We start from the raw sequence: 18,884 nt of genomic DNA, 5'->3' as shown, positions 1-18,884 counted from the left end.
AGATATCACTATTTAATTTAAGTTGGCCATAAGCCACTAGATTTTTTACATATAGTAGATTAGATAACATCAACAACACTAACATGATCTTGGAACCCATATATATTTGATAGGTACAACCAACCTTATGTTTAAATCAAATGAAAAACTCTTCTTCAGGTCATTAGTTCAAATTGGTTGTACCATCGGTCTACAAAATTTCTTTGTGTTCACTATTTAATATCAATACTAAATGATTAAAAACATACTTTATAAATTTAAAAGATGAAATTGACAAACACTTATTATATTTCTTCTATCTCGTTGTAGTTGTTCAATACAACCTACGACATTTTTTATACAAGACCAAGTTAAGGATTACTTTGGTTCTTCTACTCAGTTCATAAGCAGTGTGTACAAAAAACTGATATTTCATTCTTGAAGCAATCGATATCTCCATCATAATTCCAATATGTCTAGTTAAATCTTGTTTCAACTCCATCTAGGTACATAAAACAAAGGTCAAAACTTCATTGCCATTATATGAACTTTTAAGATGAACTTTATTTGGTACCGATATTTTCAATTTGTAACGAAACCTCTCAATGGGATACATCCATCAATATTGTACTAAACTGCACGTTAATGCTTCATGGGGTAGATGAACCGCCAAATGGGCTATCATATAAAAAAAGGATAGTGAGAAGTACAAGCTCCAGAAACTTTTTTTTTTTTTTTTCTGTGCATCGAAGGTGGGAAACTTGGAAATTTCAAGGAGAATGTTCTCTCCAAAATCTCAAATGGTGTAAGTTTTTCTTTTTGGTGTATTTTTATTATTTCCTTTTATAGGCTAATCTAGAACTAGATACTCTAGATAGGAAAGCTTGATAGAGTTTGAATATATCTTATCAATCTCAAAAAGATAGGTAATCATGTCTATGAGTATACACTTGGCTTAAAATAGAATCAAAATCTCTATTATGTAAAATTTCAGGTAATAGAGCTATTAATGAATTTTTTTCAAAAAAGGGTTCTTAGGTGATGACTCCGAACACCCATAACAAAAATTCTGTCTCTTACTAGATGAATCTGAAACCTTATGCTTATATTTATACCCACTACTACAACAAATGAATGTAATAAAAAAATGGAGCTCCAAGAGAACTGAAACACGGCAGTTTTCGAGCTTATCTTGAAGTGGCTGTATTTCAAGTTGATGTATCCAAACAGGTTTAAATTGTAATAGTGTATTTGTTTTAGAAAAATAGTGTTTTTCATTCGCCAAAGAGTCATGTCAACTGCTGCCTTAATTTCCCATCTCGAAGAGAAACATAATGCAACAAAGAGCTTTAAGAAATGAACCCATTATTTCCAGTTTCTGCTTCTTTTCTCATTTGTCATATACTACAAAATCATTTTTTCTCTCAAATCATGCACGTCTGGAATGGTGTAAATCATCCCAGCTTTCTTCACAAGAATTCAGGACTGATCAGTAAATGTAATGGTGCTGCCATCCTGCTTGCCAGTCTGGAAGGAACAAAGCCTATTTTGAATAAGAATGCAAACTTAACCAAACTTCATTTGTTTGACAGAATGAATTCTCTATATTCTTTCTTCATCTTCACACCGGATATAGTCCTGCACATAGAAACCAAAACGTTAGTTGTCTAGAAAATGTCCAACTCTCACAATAAAGTTAGGATAAGAGGTCTGATCAATAAAAAAGTCGACAGACTTCCTTTAGTTTTACAGTCATATAAGCAGCATAAGAAAAGCAAGATCCAGGTTAATTTTACAGAAATCAAGCCATAACTGACCCCTGGTTTCTCTACATTCACACTGACTAGTCCATTATTCTATTTGATTGCAGAATACACAATCTGAATTTCTTACAACTTGTTATGCTACATTCTACTAAGGTTAGTGACCTTAGAGCACACCATACAAGGTTATTTATAGAGTTGTAATTTGCACTGGAGCATTATAAATACTTGGTTTTGCAAGTTGATCAAAGAGTAGAATGCATCAGAAGCTTCCTACTAGTTGAGGTCCTAGAAGCATAGTTTCTGAACTTCCCAACTTAAAAAAGTAAAGAGAGAAAACTAAACCATCCCTGTGACATCACAAACATCAAGAAAACTAGAGAAGAGATTTCAAAATAAACCAACCTGAGCATTTCTTTGTTTTTGAAGAATTGCACACATGGTGTACCCATAATGTCTGCTGCCTCTGCAATTTCTGGATCTTCCTCAATATCGATTTCAGCAAAATGAACATTCTGATCAAATTCATCTATTACCTGCAACAAAAGTCAAAAGGAGCTCTATATTTATCTATTATTGATGTTAATGCAATCGGTGAATAGATGGCAGAGGCTCATGGTACTTTGTTATCCTTTACTGTTTAGCTATCTGAAAAAGTAACTGCTGACCAAGTATTAATGGGTTTTCAGGAAAAAACAGCTATAGTATAGGTTATGATGTCAACCAGTATGTAGCCCCAAAAACTCCACATTGACTAAGATGCAGCAGCAACCACTTACTGCTATCATATGGAGCTCTTACAGGAATCCCAGGACTCATCTACTGTTTTCATTTTAGAACACAGTAACATTACTGATCAGTGTACCGCAGACAAATTGTGTATTCACTTAATCAGGAATTGACGTTCTTTAATGCTTTTCTCCTCTAAGAGTTGCAGTTCGAGATTTTTTCAAAAAGACCAGCCTAAACTTCGGACCTTTGCTCCAGGAACTTCAATTTTACCCTTTAAGATGATGAGTCCTAAAAAATAATCCATCAATATGTAAAGAAAAGCACTTGACATGACATAAAGGAATCGGCCACCAAACAGCAAGGATAATTTTCTCATCTGACCAATATATTATAAATTCAAATCGTGAGTCAAGAAAACAGAACCTTGCTTAAAATGGGTTTCAGGGTTCTACAGGGACCGCAAGTTGGTGCAGTATATAGAACACATATAAGCCTTGGACTCTCATGGTATAATTTTCGCAGAGCATACTGCAAATCACAAGTTAAAACGGAGTAATGTGTAAGAAGATTAAGCAACTTATCCATTCCAATGGTCAATCAAGTGATATTTGCCACTATGGAGAGTAGTTGCCTCACCTGACCCTTGTGCTTGGTTAAGGTAATGTCGAAACCCATTTGTTCATCTCTGTCTGAAATTTCCTTTTTCGGTGTTTCAGTTTTGGGCTGCATAGAAGCACACATGAGTAAAAATGCAACCAGAACAGCATCCAGAGAGTTGTTAACTTCTTGCAGACAAATGATACTATTCACTCTGAGCATCTAAGAAGTCACCCATGTGACTCGCATCACACAGCACAACTTCCTCAGATCTATGAATACATTATGCCCTCCACTTCCTCATGTATGCCTGCATAATACGCCTCAAAGGTACAGGAATATATGACCACAAAATAGGTGAAACTTTTAATAGAAATGCAAATTTGCCACTTGCATTTTGGCAAGTCAAAATATAAAGCTCAAGAAAAGCAATGGTTACTTCCTGAAGGAACACAGCAGATGAACATGCCCATTTTATAATATGTAAAAGGGGGAACAAGGAAACGAAAGGATAAAAACAATACCACAAATAGCAACTCTGGACAACAAAAACCCAAAGGTAAACTCACCTTGCTTACTCCATGTTGAAGCAATTTGGAATATCATGAGGGACCCAAAAAAATAAACACTACATTTGCAGTAACAATCTAGTTCTGTTTATCCAACTTGTGGATAACATAAAATCTTCTAATTAAGACAAATGCATGAAAGACCTGAATGATCATATAATTTGGGCTCTCAAGTTGAAAAGGCAGACATGTATGAGTTGGTTAGAATGCGGCCAGAATGCACATAAAAACAAAACAATGCAAGTCAGAAATGGTCATTAAGATTATATACCTGGTGAAATTCAACCAGGAGATTATTGCTTGCAAGATATCTCTCAACAGTTAAAGCTGCCACACATCCTGATCCAGCTGCAGTTATTGCTTGCCTCCATTCATGATCCTATACACAAAACAAGAAACTAAAGTAAGAAGACAGATTCAAACACCCCCCATGATGTACCAAAAATTTCTCCTAAAAACAGATAAAAGTAAAATTAAGATAATTATATGAGCAAATTTTCTCAATGTTTGGGGAAGATCTGGTATAACATTTTACCTGTATATCTCCAGCAGCAAACACACCTTCGCTGGAGGTTTGAGCCGTACCTTCCTTGACTATCACATAGCCAGCACTGTCAAGCTCAATTTGGCCTTCCAGCAACTGACTATTTGGAGAATGACCAATGCCATAAAATAAGCCACGGACATCAAGGATTAATTCCTCTCCTGTGTCAATCTTTCTCAAAAGAATACCAGACATCTGATCCTTGTTATTGCTAACCACATCCACTGCTTCTGTATTGAAGTGCACGGTAATGTTTGGATTGTTGAGAACTCTGTGAAACATTCGCCATAAGGAACCTGTTAAACAAACATCCAGGAGGAGTTGAAATTTTACCTTCCAACATCAATCATTAAAGATAGGAATGCTTCGGTAGCTAGGTTGTTGTAAGAAATTTATGTCAATATGTCATGGACAAAATGTATTACTGTCAATACAGAAGCAAGAATGAAATTATTTAGAAATATCTAAGCAAAAAAGAAAACAACACTCAATCAGAAAATATATTAGAAGGCATCCAGAGAATTTTCAAGATTTTAAAAAACAGTATAAATTTTTCATGCATCAGCTACTATGGAAACTAAGTCATAATACAATTTAAGTGGGAAGAGGAGTTGCTTATTGGTTGATATAGGTGAGTGCAGTTTACTCTTTTCTTTTTCACTGAATAATGCTCTTAAATACTTCAGTTTTCTTCTTTTCAGAGAGAGGAATTAGCAATCAAGAAACAAACAACAAGTCAGATGCACCCAAATTTCTTCACTTAAAAAATCTAACTGAACTTGCCAAGAAAACTATCTTCAGCTTCTTTTCTGATAAAATGATGCAGAATTTCTTGTTTGTGCTCAGCTGAGATTACACAAAGGCATTATGAGATGATTTATTTACAGCAAAATGCATCAGAGAAAAAAAGTTAAAGACTATCTTGTAATTACAATGTCACTTAATTTGTCTCATTGATATTGATTTGGAGATAAAGTTTTCTGTTGATATCTTGATGTAACAGGCAGATGAATATGAATGTAAGTCTACTTGGATGCAGCAAAGGAAACTGGAGATGAGAAAGACTTACCTGTCCTGCATTGCCTTGGATGCCCGCAACTGGTCCTTACGGACAAGCAAATGCACATGACGAGCATATTTAGTGAGATACAGTGCCTCTTCAGTAGCTGTATCACCTCCACCGACAACTGCAAGAACTTGTCCCTTAAACAGTGGTGAGGCTCCATCACAAATAGCACAAGCACTTATTCCTCTGCTCCAGAATTCATCTTCTCGGGGCAACCCAAGCCTCTTAGCAGTGGCACCAGTGGCAAAAATAAGACTGTGGCACCGTACCTGTAAAATACAATTAATTAATTACCAATAGATAATTTTGACACATCTAACCTTCACATTGACAGCAAGTTGTGCTAGTGGAAACCCTTCACCTTTTCCTCAGTTCCTCACAGATCAATTTCATTAAGCTAATCAAGTTGCAGTCTCTCACATTATATGAATAAACTTGTCTGCTAGGATGTGGCAGATTTAAGAACTTAACTGAGGGAATGCCCTAATTCCATATCACGGCCTTCTTCTTCTTGTTTTTTTTGGTGAAGTGATAATTTTATTCAAGGATAGAAGAAAACAAACCTAGATAAAGGGGGGGGGTGCGCGCTTAACAATAAGAGATTGGAGGGAGGCCCCCTCTTTAGTAAGCGAGTCAGCCAAAGAGTTGGCTGATCTCGGAACATGAGTCCAAAAATATTCTTAAAGGGGTAAAATGTCAAAAAAATTGTTAATTATATTCCAGTGTCTCCATGGAGTAGAGGATCCGGAGGAGCACCATGAGATGATCACTTGAGAGTCTCCTTCAATTATTAAGGTCCGGTAAGGTGCTCTTTGAAGATAAGAAGACCTTGGAGCAAAACGAAGAGCTTGGCTTCATTCAGTGGAGTCCGTGATGCCAAGTGGGCTGGAATATGAGATAAGGATTTGGCTTTCCGAGTTACGGAAGGCATCACCAAAACCCGCAATACCAGAGCAGCCACGCGCGATACCACAATATCATGGCCTTCTAACTTAATCATCAATAACATATGCAAAAAATAAAACCTCCACTCCTCCAAATGACATCCACTTGACTAGCTGCAGAAACCATCTCAAGTATCAAAGACACATACAATCTTTTCTACCTTAAAGTGACATAAGGATGAAGGAGAGTTTCTCCACCACTATGAATTGAACCACAGGCTGTTTTGTCCATAACAAACTATAAACACAAAATTGAGATATTCAAAGATTTATTGATTTTCTAATAAACAGCCAAAAAGCTGTTTTATCCAAAGTCAGCAAGTGCATTAATGAACTAATAACCAAATAAATAACTGAGTTGATCTTGAAGATAATGGCATCCTATTCACTGTCACTGGGTAGAGAGCACCATCAACCGGGGAAAATTAGATATCCTGATCACCTTGTTTATGAAATCAGAAGCATTGGATACATACCTAAACTTTAAACTTGCAAATTGGTAATGAAGCTTTCAAATGGACATGAAACAATCTTGAATAGACATGTGAAATCATAGTTTTACTGAAAAGTAATAACAATCATATTTTGGATTAAGAAACCAAAAAAGATACCCAATTAACCTGAAAATAGAAAATTAAAAAATATTTACTTCTAATAGGCTAAAAGCACCCATTTTTGAGATCTCCTTTTGTCCCTTCCAAATAAGAATCCTAGTTTCCCCACTCCTGCCCCCTTTCTCATAATTCTGAATGACCTTATTTTGTTCTCTCCCAAGCTTTTGTGATTTTAGTTTCTTTTTCAGTTTTAGTTTTAGATTATTGATAAAAGACATATCATGTCACCTCTCGTTCACCGCTCCTTATCGTAAAAGGACTGCTTTTCACATCCACATGCTCCACATCTTCTTGGAAAAGCTCTGCACCCCATTGCTCTGCTTGCCGTCGCATCCTGATCAGTCAAATAATGTGGCTATTTTCATGGAAAACCAAATAAGCAAGTAACTTCATGCAGAAAACAAATTAGGAAAGATGCTCTATCCATGAAATAGAAAAGACAATACAGATGACAAGCCGCAAGAGATGAATCTGGTTTGCATGGTCTACTTACCGATCCATCAGATCAGGGCCAGTTATTCCATCCGGAAAACCAGGAAAATTTTCAACTTCAGTAGTGGTCATCAACTGCCCGCCCGGGACTCCTCCTACTTGATACCCTTCAAAGACTAGAGGCTTCAAATTTGCACGAGCAGCATAAATTGCTGCAGTGTATCCTGCAGGCCCTGAACCTATGATGACCAAGTTTTCGACACCACCAGCAGGAGCTGCAATTCAAAATTTTCTTTTTCTAGCTTCAAATTACAAAGATTGCATTGATATACATAACTGTTAAAGTTTAAGAAAATATTATATTTGATGGCACAGTAAGCAACTAGGTTTAATTTATACAGCTTTGGATGTGAATTTGATTACGAAGGACAGTCCATGCTACTTGACTTAAAACCAAAGAGAACAGATAGAGAATTAAAAGTAATAAGCAGGCATAAAATTGAAGCAATAATCTTTGGATTATCAGGCAAAACTGTTGAGAGGATCTTCAGACACTTATAACAGCTCTAAACTGCATTGTTCAAGGAAGTGTAGAATTCCCACATAATGATCGACAATGCCATCACACAATTTGCGGGATCAACATCAACCCAAGAAAACAAGCCTACTGAAAAAAAAGCATCAGCTGTGGGTATCAAAATCATATTATATGTTCCTGGTACATGAGTGCAAAGTTTCTAGAAAGGTCCAAAACATGAGCCATTTTCTCGAAAAAACTGCCTTTCCTTCCATCTGTTTCAACCTTGGTTGAGTGACAAAGATGCGGGAAGATAGATACGAATACCTAACACGTCTGGTAAAACTACAAATTAGTTGAGTACATTGTCTAAAGAACACATATTCGGTCCCTATGTCAGCTTGTGCCAACTATTCATTTGTTCAAAGCCATCAGGGTTGTATCAACATCTGTTTCCTCACTATCTAGACATGAATTCCCTAAACCTTTCATTCATATTGGCATATTTGAGTGCTGTCAATCTACAGGAAAACTAAGTATGAACTATAGTTTTGCTAACTCTCTATTTATTGTTCAAAAGAAAAAAAGTTCCAGTTACTCTCCCGTAACCTAATTAAAAGAAAGACGAAGACAGAGGAGGTCCAGATAAACTATGAACTCTAAAGGCCATCTCAAAGAGCTTCAACCAAAAAGCATCCTTGTGCTATCTAATTCACAATAACACATGTCACTTGCAATTTGAACAAGATATTTTTGTAGTCTAGAAGTCGACAAGCGCAAACACCGATATAATCTTAAACAAGCAGACCTTGTAGCTCACAAAGAAAAGAGTCCTGCAAACTCTAGACAATTATTAATTCATAACAGCGAACTTAGAGCTTCAACCAAAAAGCATCCTTGTGCTATCTAATTCACAATAACACATGTCACTTGCAATTTGAACAAGATATTTTTGTAGTCTAGAAGTCGACAAGCGCAAACACCGATATAATCTTAAACAAGTAGACCTTGTAGCTCACAAAGAAAAGAGTCCTGCAAACTCTAGACAATTGTTAATTCATAACAGCGAACTTAAATTTGTTAATGTAGGAAAACGACCGTTTGGACCATCTCACAACTATTCGTTGCCTTTAACTAGTGTACCAAATGGCACTTCTTACTGCGAGGCAACTCTTGAGAAGTTTCTCATTCGCAATGCAACTCAGTAGGAGCCATTTATACTCGATAGATTCTCTTCTTACTCAAGACAGAACAGTAACTCCATAACAACCAGAGAAAATAAAAATCATGGAACCCAGACAGCTCAACCCCAGAATGTTGAGGTGATCAACAGAACCCAATCAACCATATACTCGTCCACAATATTTTGAGCCTCATTAGCTTCAATTATTAAACAAACAATCACTCAAAACGAAGAAACAATTGAAAGAAATTTGTGTCACTAACCCAGATAAGGAGGAGCTGGCTCCGCAGCAACAAGTTGTGACGCCTGAACGACTCGATTGTAGCGAGCGGGAGAAGGCGGCACCCGCCTCCGAGCTGGCAATACCCAAATATGATTTTGCAGACGAGGACCAACAAATGAGAAAGAAGGGTGGAGAGCAATCATCGCGGGTCTAACAGTAATGCTTCCCGTACCTCCTATCTGAATAGCCATTTCTTTCTGACCATAAAACAGACGGCCTCGGTGATTACGGCGCAGGGCTGGAAGACTTGCCTCTTTATTTTCAACGCACGTTAGTTTTTTTCTCTTCCCTTCATTAACCTATATAAGGGGGGTGGTGCTTAGTTTGAAGTTGATTCGCAGCCTTTAGCAACGTTGAAAGTGGACAGTTGTGGAAAGCAGTGGAAAGCGAAGACGCTTCTCCCCTGGAGGCTGTCCGACCAGTAAATTGGGATAAAGTATTCTCACACTCCTCCTTGGTCGCTGTTTGTGTGGCCACTTGTCCAGCAGCTTCGCTCCCAAAACCTCTTCTGACCCGGTTCTCTCCTCTCAACGAGAACAAGATCGAATCATTATCTCAGCTTTGTTATTTTTCAGAAAATCTTTCCTCAAATTTTTACTTGTTTTTACAGGAAAAGAAAAACCAAAAAAAGAAATTGTCGAGGAGGTGGTGACTGACAACATGACGGATTTCTCTTAACGATTGGGATACTAATCCATTGACACCCTGTTTGCAGTGAATGGGGAATTCCAATCCAGTCATCCAAGATCTTAAATGAAATTCCTAACAGAGGATTAAACTAAAAAACAGATACATTACTAAAGATAAAATAAAATTTATTACTAAAAATAATAATTTAAAACTAAATTCAAAGATATATTGATCATTTAAATAAATAATATAAATTATTTAATAATATTAGACTAGTTAACTTAAAATATTTATTAAATTAATACACTCATTTTTAATATAATTTATATTTAATTCTAAACTAAAATTAATATAGTTCATATAATTATTTCACATAAATGATTTAAATTGTTATATACTAAGAAGTTTTAAATAATTTACTATAACTTGTCAAATGACATCTAGAGAATAAAACCACAAAGGTTCAAGTTACAATACATGTCCAAACATCTTGGGACTTATCGTCAACAACTCTAAGTACAAATACCTAAACCCAAAAGAGATATTTTTAAGAACAAGATCGAGGTGAAACTACCAAGATATTAGTAGCACTAATGTTAATTTCAAAATTATATCGAGAATGCTTGCTGGAGAGAAGTTTTGAAATTCACGATAAAAGTTTGAATAAAAAGTATGAAAATATAGAATATGAATACTTAGCTCTTTGAAGAAAACCCTTGAGAAACATTCTCCTTAGGATTTTAAAGATCAAAAGGCTTGAAAAGCACTCACAATGAACTAAAGAGTTTTGAAAATTCATGTAAGAAATTGATGTTTAGACTGAAGAGGACTTGGGTATTAATAACACTAGATCCCACTTCAAACAACTAGTCATTGCACAAGTTTAGGCATATTTCTAGCCTTTGGTTGGTCACTTACAAGATTTAAAGACGTACAACTCCAATTATGGCCTCTTGAAACTTGAATTGAAGAACGACCAAGAGGACTTAAATTTGAGATTTTAATGAACTAAAAACACCAAGGAAAGATGATATTAAAACCTGCCATGATCAAGAGCACTTGCTAGAATTTTTTCAGCACTCCCTCCCTTCCATGGCTGATTGTAGGCGTCGCCTTCCATGCTTATTAGCTGAACTTTAGAGTAGCATAATAAAACCCTAGAATCCATGTTTTGGTTCTTTGTTAGATTTTAGAGTTTCATGCTTAAAAGAGTTTAGATTGACGAGAAAGAGAAGGAAGAAGAATGAGAAAAAAAGAAGAAGAGGAAAGAGATAGAAGAGAAAGTGCACGAGTTCAAGAAGAGAGGAAGGCCCTAGGATTTTCCCCGAGAGGAGCTTGAAACTCAAACGAGCTTACCTTTTCCTTTATCTTTTTTATTTATTTGTAATGATGGGTAGAAATCCCAATACATGTTCATGAGCGAAAAGAACTTAAAGCACCTAGTAATTACAAAGTATGTCTCTAAACCACTTAATTACAAGATATGCCACTAATACTTCTTCAACAAAAATCAATGATCACATTGGCGCCTTAAATTATAATCGACACGTCTATAGCCTTAGAGGAGCACTGAATTCTTATTCCTTCCCAAACCATAAAAGAGTTGAAGTCCCAAACTTTTGGCAACTTTGTCATAGATAAAGTTATGGGTGCTGCCACTATCATTCAAAATTCACATTGTCCTTTGATCTCACCATCCAATACCATAGTACAAGGCTGATAAACAACAGAAAATGCATGGAGTGACACCTCCAAACTAGGTTCGTCCTCCTCAACAATTTCTATAAGAGACATCAAATCAGTCTCTTTGCCATCTTCCTCCTACTAAGTACATTTGAAATCGTTTGCACCTATTCCTAGTACAAACTTATTGTCACAATTGAAATACAATCCCTTGTTACATCATTTTTTCATATCCTCCAGAGTGAGTCTCTTGAAGGATTGCCTAGGAGGGAGAACATTTGTGGTAGATGGCTTATGCACAGATGCAACGGCAAATGATGGAGCTGGGTTGGAACCTTGAGGACGAGGACGTAGTAGTGCCAATTTTTCCTCTTGCACTTGGGCAGTGATAGAACCGGTTCACCTCAATTTGGCAAGAAGAAAATGAAAATCTCCATATTGGGTGAATAGGATACAAAGAGCTTGAAAAACGCTTGGGCAAGAGAGACATGGATTGATTTAGTTGTGCCACTAAAACCAGTAGTGAGCATCCCCTTCAAGATGGAATGAGACTAAGAACACCCTTCGTTGATCTTCCATTCCATGACAAGCGAATTCAGTAAATGGATGGGTAAGGATCGTGATTTGACAATGTCCATCTGAGATCAACGGTGTGGATACACTTTATTGGTTAGACGTCTCCAGAGAGCTTTAATATGGTTCATCACATTTTCCATTACGTTCCATACTTCCATTGGCCTTTTGGAAAGAGACGCAGAATCGATTTCGCACGTAAGACGGGAAGCCACAGCAAAACCCTATCTGTGGTCGAGTAGCGTCGAGAGAGAGGATCACCGCCGAGGAAAGGGCAACAAAGATGGTTTGTATTCGTCAGGCAACCATCGACGATCTATTGGCGATGCAAGCTTGCAACCTCCTCTGCTTGCCGGAGAACTACCAGATGAAGTACTACTTCTACCACATCCTCTCCTGGCCGCAGCTCCTCTACGTTGCCGAGGACTATGGTGGCCGAATCGTCGGATACGTCCTTGCTAAGATGGAGGAGGAGAGCTCCGAGTGCCATGGCCACATCACTTCCCTCGCCGTCCTTCGCACCCACCGGAAGCTCGGCCTTGCCACCAAGCTTATGACCGCCGCGCAGAACGCCATGGAACAGGTCTACGGATCCGAGTATGTGTCTCTCCACGTACGCCGAAGCAATCGTGCCGCCTTCAATCTGTATACGGAGACGTTAGGCTACAAGATACATGACGTGGAGGCAAAGTATTATGCAGATGGGGAGGATGCCTATGACATGAGGAAGCAACTTAAGGGCAAGCATCATCATCATCATCATGGACATGGCCATCATCACGGTCATGCTCACCATCATGGGGCTTGTTGTTCAGGTCATGAGGGAAAGGGGATAGTAGGGAAAGCTGGGTCTGCCGAATGAGGTAGTTGTGGAGGTAATTTGGTGGTCGCGAGTTCGCTAAATTATTGTTTGTAAATGTCCAACTGTTCGGCTTTACATGTACTTCTACGTTTTATTATGGTTCGACCAAATTATTGTGGGTAATTATGTTCTGGTGATAGTTGAAACTGCTTTTGTCCCATAAGGAAGGATTCTTATCCGTGGAGGTGGCTTTCTGCTATCCAAGTTTTCTGACCCTCCTTTAGTGATACTGGATTTTGTGGTGTCTGACTAGGTTATTGAGTATGTATTACTTCCTGCTGCTTTTTCTCGTTGAATCTCTACAATGCTGAGTGCATATCTAAACCCTGCCAGCTACTGTTAAGGAATCGGTGCCTTGATTTCCCCACAAGTTGATATTCCAATCACATAAAATTCAGGAGTTTGTATGAATTAAATTTATACTTCCAATGTTTGGGATACGAACTTGCCACATTGTCTAGACTCTTAACAGTGGGTGACTAGAGCGGCATCCAGAGGCTTAGAGATTGAATAATAGGCCCTGTTCATCATCGTTGTGATCATCATAATGATTGTATGAATTAAATTTTCACTTCCAATGTTTAGGATACGAACTTGTCAAATCGTCTAGTCTCTTAATGAGGGGTGCCTGAGAGTGGCATCCAGAAGCTTAGAGATTGAATAATAGGCCCTGTTCATCATCATTGTGATCATAATGATTATAGCATGGCTTGGGCCATTATTTCCCTGTCACATTGGGGGATTTCATGTGTGAGGTAGTAAACATAAATTCTTTTCCTTCCTCTGTTCCATCATTTTCTTATTTCACTGTTTGGCTACCTTCTAGATTTCATATGTTGGAGTCTCTGATATTTTCTATCAGCCTCTGGTTCTTACCAGTCCATCAAGACAGACAGAGCACTTCTTCCTAATGCAGTATTTGGTTGACACTGAGATGTCCAAACCATCTTAGCTGACACATCCATTTTCTCTTTGTTTGTTTATGCTACTCTGATGTGCTCTCCTATATGTTCACTTCTAATATTATGCTTTCTTTGTTTTGTTATGCATGGATTGCAAGTATTCTTATTTGTGCCACAGTCAAAGAAGTCAGTTTTCATTGCTCCACATGCTACTTTATAACTATGCTTGGCCCAGTCTATATCATATAATTTTTTTTGCTTGCACCATATTATGATAGACCTAGACTTAGTATTATGTATGTTAGTCTTGATGTCAACCTTCCAGTACTTTTCTATGAGATTTCCCGAATCTCCATTTTCGTGTGAACAATAGAATTTTTTAGGCTTTGTGCTGTTAGTAAATTATTCTATGCAGCTACATCAATTAAACTAAGTAAGAAGGTTGTCTTTGGATAGACATTGATAAAAGTGACTTCTTGTGTCATAGTGTTAACTGCTTTGTGAGAATCAACTAGGTCTCCTCTAAAGGATATTGGAAGTTACGAATCAATTAAGATAAACACTTATTTTATCTCCATGTGATACTTTCCCAGCAGTCTGCTGAAGATTAAAAAGAAGCTATCAACTCCTCACTCAGTCCTTGTTCATAATGTTACAATTTTCAGTCTTTTTGCTTGGTCAGCTCTAGCAAGAAATTTGTTGTGCTGATTAAACTCGAGAGATTTGAAAGCTGCCAATTGGGATACTCAAACAGTTAGACTTTGTTATTTTTATGGTTAGAACAACGTTTCATTTTATCTCATTTTTGCATGCCAATTTAGATTTATTTGATTTTTTGAAGTTGTTTTGTTTGCTCATAATGTTTTTAACTCATACCCCTTCTGAGACAGTTACACTTAGGAGATTTTTATCGTGATTCTTTTGTTTGAGGTTCTTTTATTGGCATCAACAGTAGACGTTTCGAAGTTGAGAAGGGCTCACCAATCTAATGTCCACTTAGGGTTAATAAGGAGCTCAATAACTTATGTTCTCTATGGACTAGTCAATGATAGATATCTGTAATAAAGCAGTTGACAAAGCACTAGTCATAAGTGTAGTATCAGGTGCACTCTACCAATTCCAAACTTATCTAAACTGACATTTCCATTTTCTTCTTCTCTATTTTTGCTTCTCTGAAGTGTATTATGCTTTGTTATTTAGTTTCGTGTAACCTCATTAAGGTGCATGTCGACATAGTATTGTTGTTTCTAGTTTCCAAATCAACTTTTGATAATATAATTCACCATTTTCTCTTGAATGATAAAATTTTAGTTTTTTATTTTTTATTTTAGTTTTTATGGTAGTTCTGAAATTTCATTAATATATTAGGAGTAGAAAGAGATATTGGGAGGAGAAAGAGAAGGCTGGAGAAAACTCTCACTTTGAATTATGGAAGAGGATGATTTAGGGTTTTCTTTTCTAACCTATTTATTATATAAAATTAATAAAATACACTAATCTCTTTGCTCTCCTTAAAGAAAACACTTTTCTTGAAACCTATGTAAACACAAATTACATCTTCTAACACTCCCCCTCAAACTGGAGTTTTTGAGTTCAATTTGTTACATCGCATATCAAAATAAATAATCATAAATTTTTTTATGCTTAGTTAGGTCTTCAATGTCTTGAATGAATAAATGAGCTCTCAAATTTTTATCTTCAACTTGATCTTCACTTCAACTTGCACTTGGCTATTTCTCAAAATTTGCATTTTCCATTCTCCCCCTTGGATGTCTTAAGAAAACTTGACTCTGGTCACCAACTATGGTAAGAAATTCACCACCTCATGCAACACTTCATTGTAAGTTCTTCCATGAAGTTCTTCCTAATACCTTTTCCTTTGTACTTCTTCTACTCTTCCCCTTCAAGTTGGGGATCCATGACCTTAAGAGACCCAACTTGCCGATAACATATATGAGAGAAGAAACATCACTTGTGGCCACTCGATAGAGTCCAAAAACCAACGCCGATAGGTCAAAGAAGAATTAAGAGACACCAGCCTATCCACTTGTAAGGGCAGCACCACATTCATCCACTTTGAAGAGATAAGAAACAATCTAACTTAACTCTAATTGGATTTGGACACGCTCTTGCTCCACTAGGTAGTGGGTCTATGACATTGCTCTGGAGTGATGAAAAACAAAACCGGCTGAAGAACTACTACATGAGGTATCACAACCTACAATTGAACATACATGACTCAGCCCATACACATACATGGACAACCAAGAGTGAAATTGACGAGATTAACCTACAAAACTTCAAAATTGATCAGCCTTAACACCAAGTAGGGTGAAAGAAAACAAAAAACAAAATCTTGATCATGTTGTAGTAGCAATGAGTCCTAGTATGACTCATAACTTCAAATAGGAATATAACCAACATTCAAACAAGGATTTGAACAGTTAACAAAGTAAATCATGCGTGCAGACATAGAGGGTTTAGCATGCTAAGCTACCTAACCAAGCAACCGAAGATAAAATTCTTGGCTCACAAGATTAACATATCATATGACATGTGCAGATTTAATTAAAACATAAATTTGGCGGACCAAAAACTCAAGTGAATATAGCAGACGTTTTGCAGATTACTGGTTCAACATATGGAGACATTGTCTAAATTGCACAGGAGACCAAGAATAGTTGTATTTTGAATTCAACATAAAGTTATAACAGCTTGCAGAAAAAAACTCTTTTTTTTTTTTTTCAAACCAAGTTTCCCAATGAAAGAAGGAAAAACTGCTAGAAATAAAGAGTACACATCAACTCAGGTGGACACAAGAAACCATAGGAAACTAACATCAAAACCAGCAAAGGACAATGCTAAAGAAAACCAAAGCAATAGAATAACCAACAACAAAGAAGAAAGAAAAAGAAAAAATCAAGCTTAAAGATTATGTTTTCCGTTCGTAGTAGGCTTCTAGCATGACCTTTCCTACTTTTGATGTTGATATCTCTTTAGAAAAATTGGATTGAGAAATGGGTTGTTGGGTTAGAAAAAGACTAATGAACCTCTCTTTTGACATATAATTATGTTTATAAAGTCTTATTCTTTATGGCACAAATCGTACTGAAAACTAAAACTTTTTGTTGTCGCTTGAAACCTTTCATGTTACCTGATCTTTCTTGCTTTAGATGTTGATTTCTCTTTTTAAAAAATTCCAATTATCAAAATTCTTTTTCCATTGGAAACTAGATTCAAATATCTTTTCCTCAATATATGATTTGCAGTATGGATAGTGTGGTAATGATAGTGCGGATTCCATTGGAAACCTTCCTGTTGCCTGATCTTTCTTGCTTTGGATGTCGATTTTTCTTTTTTAGAGAACTCCAATTACCAAAATTCTTTTTGCATTGGAAACTAGAGTCAAATATCTTTTCCTCAATATATGATTTGTAATAAAGAAAGTGTGGTAACGATAGTACGAACTCCAAGGAAAAAAGGTTCAAGAATAGGAACTCGAAGGAAAGAACTTTGTTTTTTCTTCTTCTTCTTCTGTTTTTTTTTCTTCTTTCCCCTTCTTCTTTATCCCTCTCAGGAGCCTAGTTGCTCTAATACCATGTTAAATTTTGTGAATATATTAGGAGAAGAAAGAGAATGTGGGAGAAGAAAGAAAGGTGGGAGAAAAGTCTCACCTTGAATTATGGAATTAGAATTCCCTCTTCTCACCTATTCATAACATAAAACACTAATAAAAAACACTAATACCCTTGTTCCCTTTACACTCTTAGAAATAACTTTTTTTAAGAAAACACTTTCATAGAAACCTATGTAAATACAAATTACATCTTCTAATAGTAGTAAATCCTTCTATGTAGCTATATCAATTAAAAATGGTATGAAGGCTCCCTTTGGAGGGGCTTTTGAGAAAGATGGACAACTTGTATGGCTGTGTTTTAACTGCCTTTTGAGAAGTGACTAGCTCTCCTCTTAAAAGATTGCTTTATTTCTTACGTTATCTCCATGTTTTGGCATGGTGAACCAAGGTGTACCCTTTTTCTTCCCCTGCAATCTGCTAAAGACCTAACATGGCTACTCAGGTCCTCACTCACTCCTTTAATGTTAAGACTTTTCAGTGTTTTTGACCCTTTCTCTTTCTTACTGGTTAGCTCTACTGAGATCTTTGTCATGCAATTAGTTCGATGGGTCTGCTTCTCAACCCATTAAAAAAAACTCAAATGTGAGAGATTCAAAACCAGCTAAATGGGATTCTCAAACATTTGGACCTCAATCTTCATATGATTCGAACAAGGTTGCCTTTTTTTTTATCATTTTTGCATTCTAATTTAGATTCATTTGGTTTTGTGAAGTTGTTTTGTTTGTTCATAGTATTTTTAGCTCATGTAGCCTACTGAGACAGGTGATACTCCAGATATTGATTCCTTTGTTTTAGTTTTTTTTTTTTTTTTTGTATCAAGAAATGTCTTTTTCAACAGTTAGCTCAATAACTTCTGTTGTAGATGATTGTCTTGGGTAAACAGGTGAGGAAAAGGGCATGTTTTAAGGTTTAGGGGATTAAGCTGTAAAATCACAAGAAACATGAACAATTAAAAGAAAACCTAAAAAACTATCCATGTGCGTGTGAGAGTTATCTGTTACACATTGACTTTACCTGATTCCGTTTTGTGTGGTAGAGGTAGAAGAATAATTGCGTAGTGCTATCCAAATTCTTACACGGGTAAGGATTTTGTTCTGCAATATTTTTTAAAAGATAGGTGAAGCAGAAGAATGTGTAACTGGGTATAATTGCAGCCTAGTCTTCCTCTATCTGATTTTTTTATCAAGTCTCCAATTCATGTGCTACAGAAATACTGTTCCATGTGTAAATTAATGGTGCTTGCAACTGTATGTATTTTTGTGTTCTCGTGTTAATTCCTCAAGTATCGTATCATAATTCTGCTGTTATTTTTGGGATGAATCTGTTTCCAAATTTGGGGCAAGATAGAGTTTGTTGATGTTTTCTATTCTCTAC

The 18,884-nt window shown here is 36.5% G+C and overlaps 2 protein-coding genes across 2 annotated transcripts; one reads left to right on the top strand and one right to left on the bottom strand.

Moving 5' to 3' along the window:
* Positions 1 to 1,266: 1,266 nt before the first annotated feature.
* Positions 1,267 to 9,605, bottom strand: LOC137959358 (thioredoxin reductase NTRC-like). Its single transcript, XM_068806759.1, has 10 exons — positions 9,204 to 9,605; positions 7,302 to 7,515; positions 7,037 to 7,142; positions 5,254 to 5,519; positions 4,176 to 4,455; positions 3,912 to 4,019; positions 3,111 to 3,197; positions 2,898 to 3,002; positions 2,148 to 2,278; positions 1,267 to 1,617 (listed from the first exon to the last, which is right to left on the bottom strand). The coding sequence occupies exons 1-10, from the start codon at positions 9,412 to 9,414 to the stop codon at positions 1,557 to 1,559; spliced, it is 1,569 nt and encodes a 522-aa protein (XP_068662860.1). The 5' UTR covers positions 9,415 to 9,605; the 3' UTR covers positions 1,267 to 1,556.
* A 2,672-nt stretch (positions 9,606 to 12,277) lies between these two features.
* LOC137959873 (N-terminal acetyltransferase A complex catalytic subunit NAA10-like) lies at positions 12,278 to 13,184 on the top strand. The gene has a single exon (XM_068807277.1). It carries the CDS (start codon positions 12,393 to 12,395, stop codon positions 12,969 to 12,971), a length of 579 nt encoding a protein of 192 aa, XP_068663378.1. The 5' UTR covers positions 12,278 to 12,392; the 3' UTR covers positions 12,972 to 13,184.
* Positions 13,185 to 18,884: the final 5,700 nt, after the last annotated feature.

Source organism: Aristolochia californica, unplaced genomic scaffold, assembly GCF_029961685.1.
Source record: "Aristolochia californica isolate CCGP_79_NKW_82.1479 unplaced genomic scaffold, dmAriCali1.0.hap1 SCAF_3, whole genome shotgun sequence".
Taxonomy (NCBI): Eukaryota; Viridiplantae; Streptophyta; class Magnoliopsida; order Piperales; family Aristolochiaceae; genus Aristolochia; species Aristolochia californica.
Note: the sequence above shows the minus strand (reverse complement) of the source record. Positions and strands in the feature narration are given on the sequence as shown.

What these genes read in the sequence shown, in the direction of transcription:
- LOC137959358 (XM_068806759.1), bottom strand. Translation starts at nt 9,414, where the DNA reads ATGGCTATTCAGATAGGAGGTACGGGAAGCATTACTGTTAGACCCGCG. An exon ending in GGCCCTGATCTGATGGATCG is followed by an intron (nt 7,143 to 7,301) that starts GTAAGTAGACCA and finishes TTGACTGATCAG; the next exon opens with GATGCGACGGCAAGCAGAGC. An exon ending in TCCTGGTTGAATTTCACCAG is followed by an intron (nt 3,198 to 3,911) that starts GTATATAATCTT and finishes GCTTCTATGCAG; the next exon opens with CCCAAAACTGAAACACCGAA.
- LOC137959873 (XM_068807277.1), top strand. Translation starts at nt 12,393, where the DNA reads ATGGTTTGTATTCGTCAGGCAACCATCGACGATCTATTGGCGATGCAA.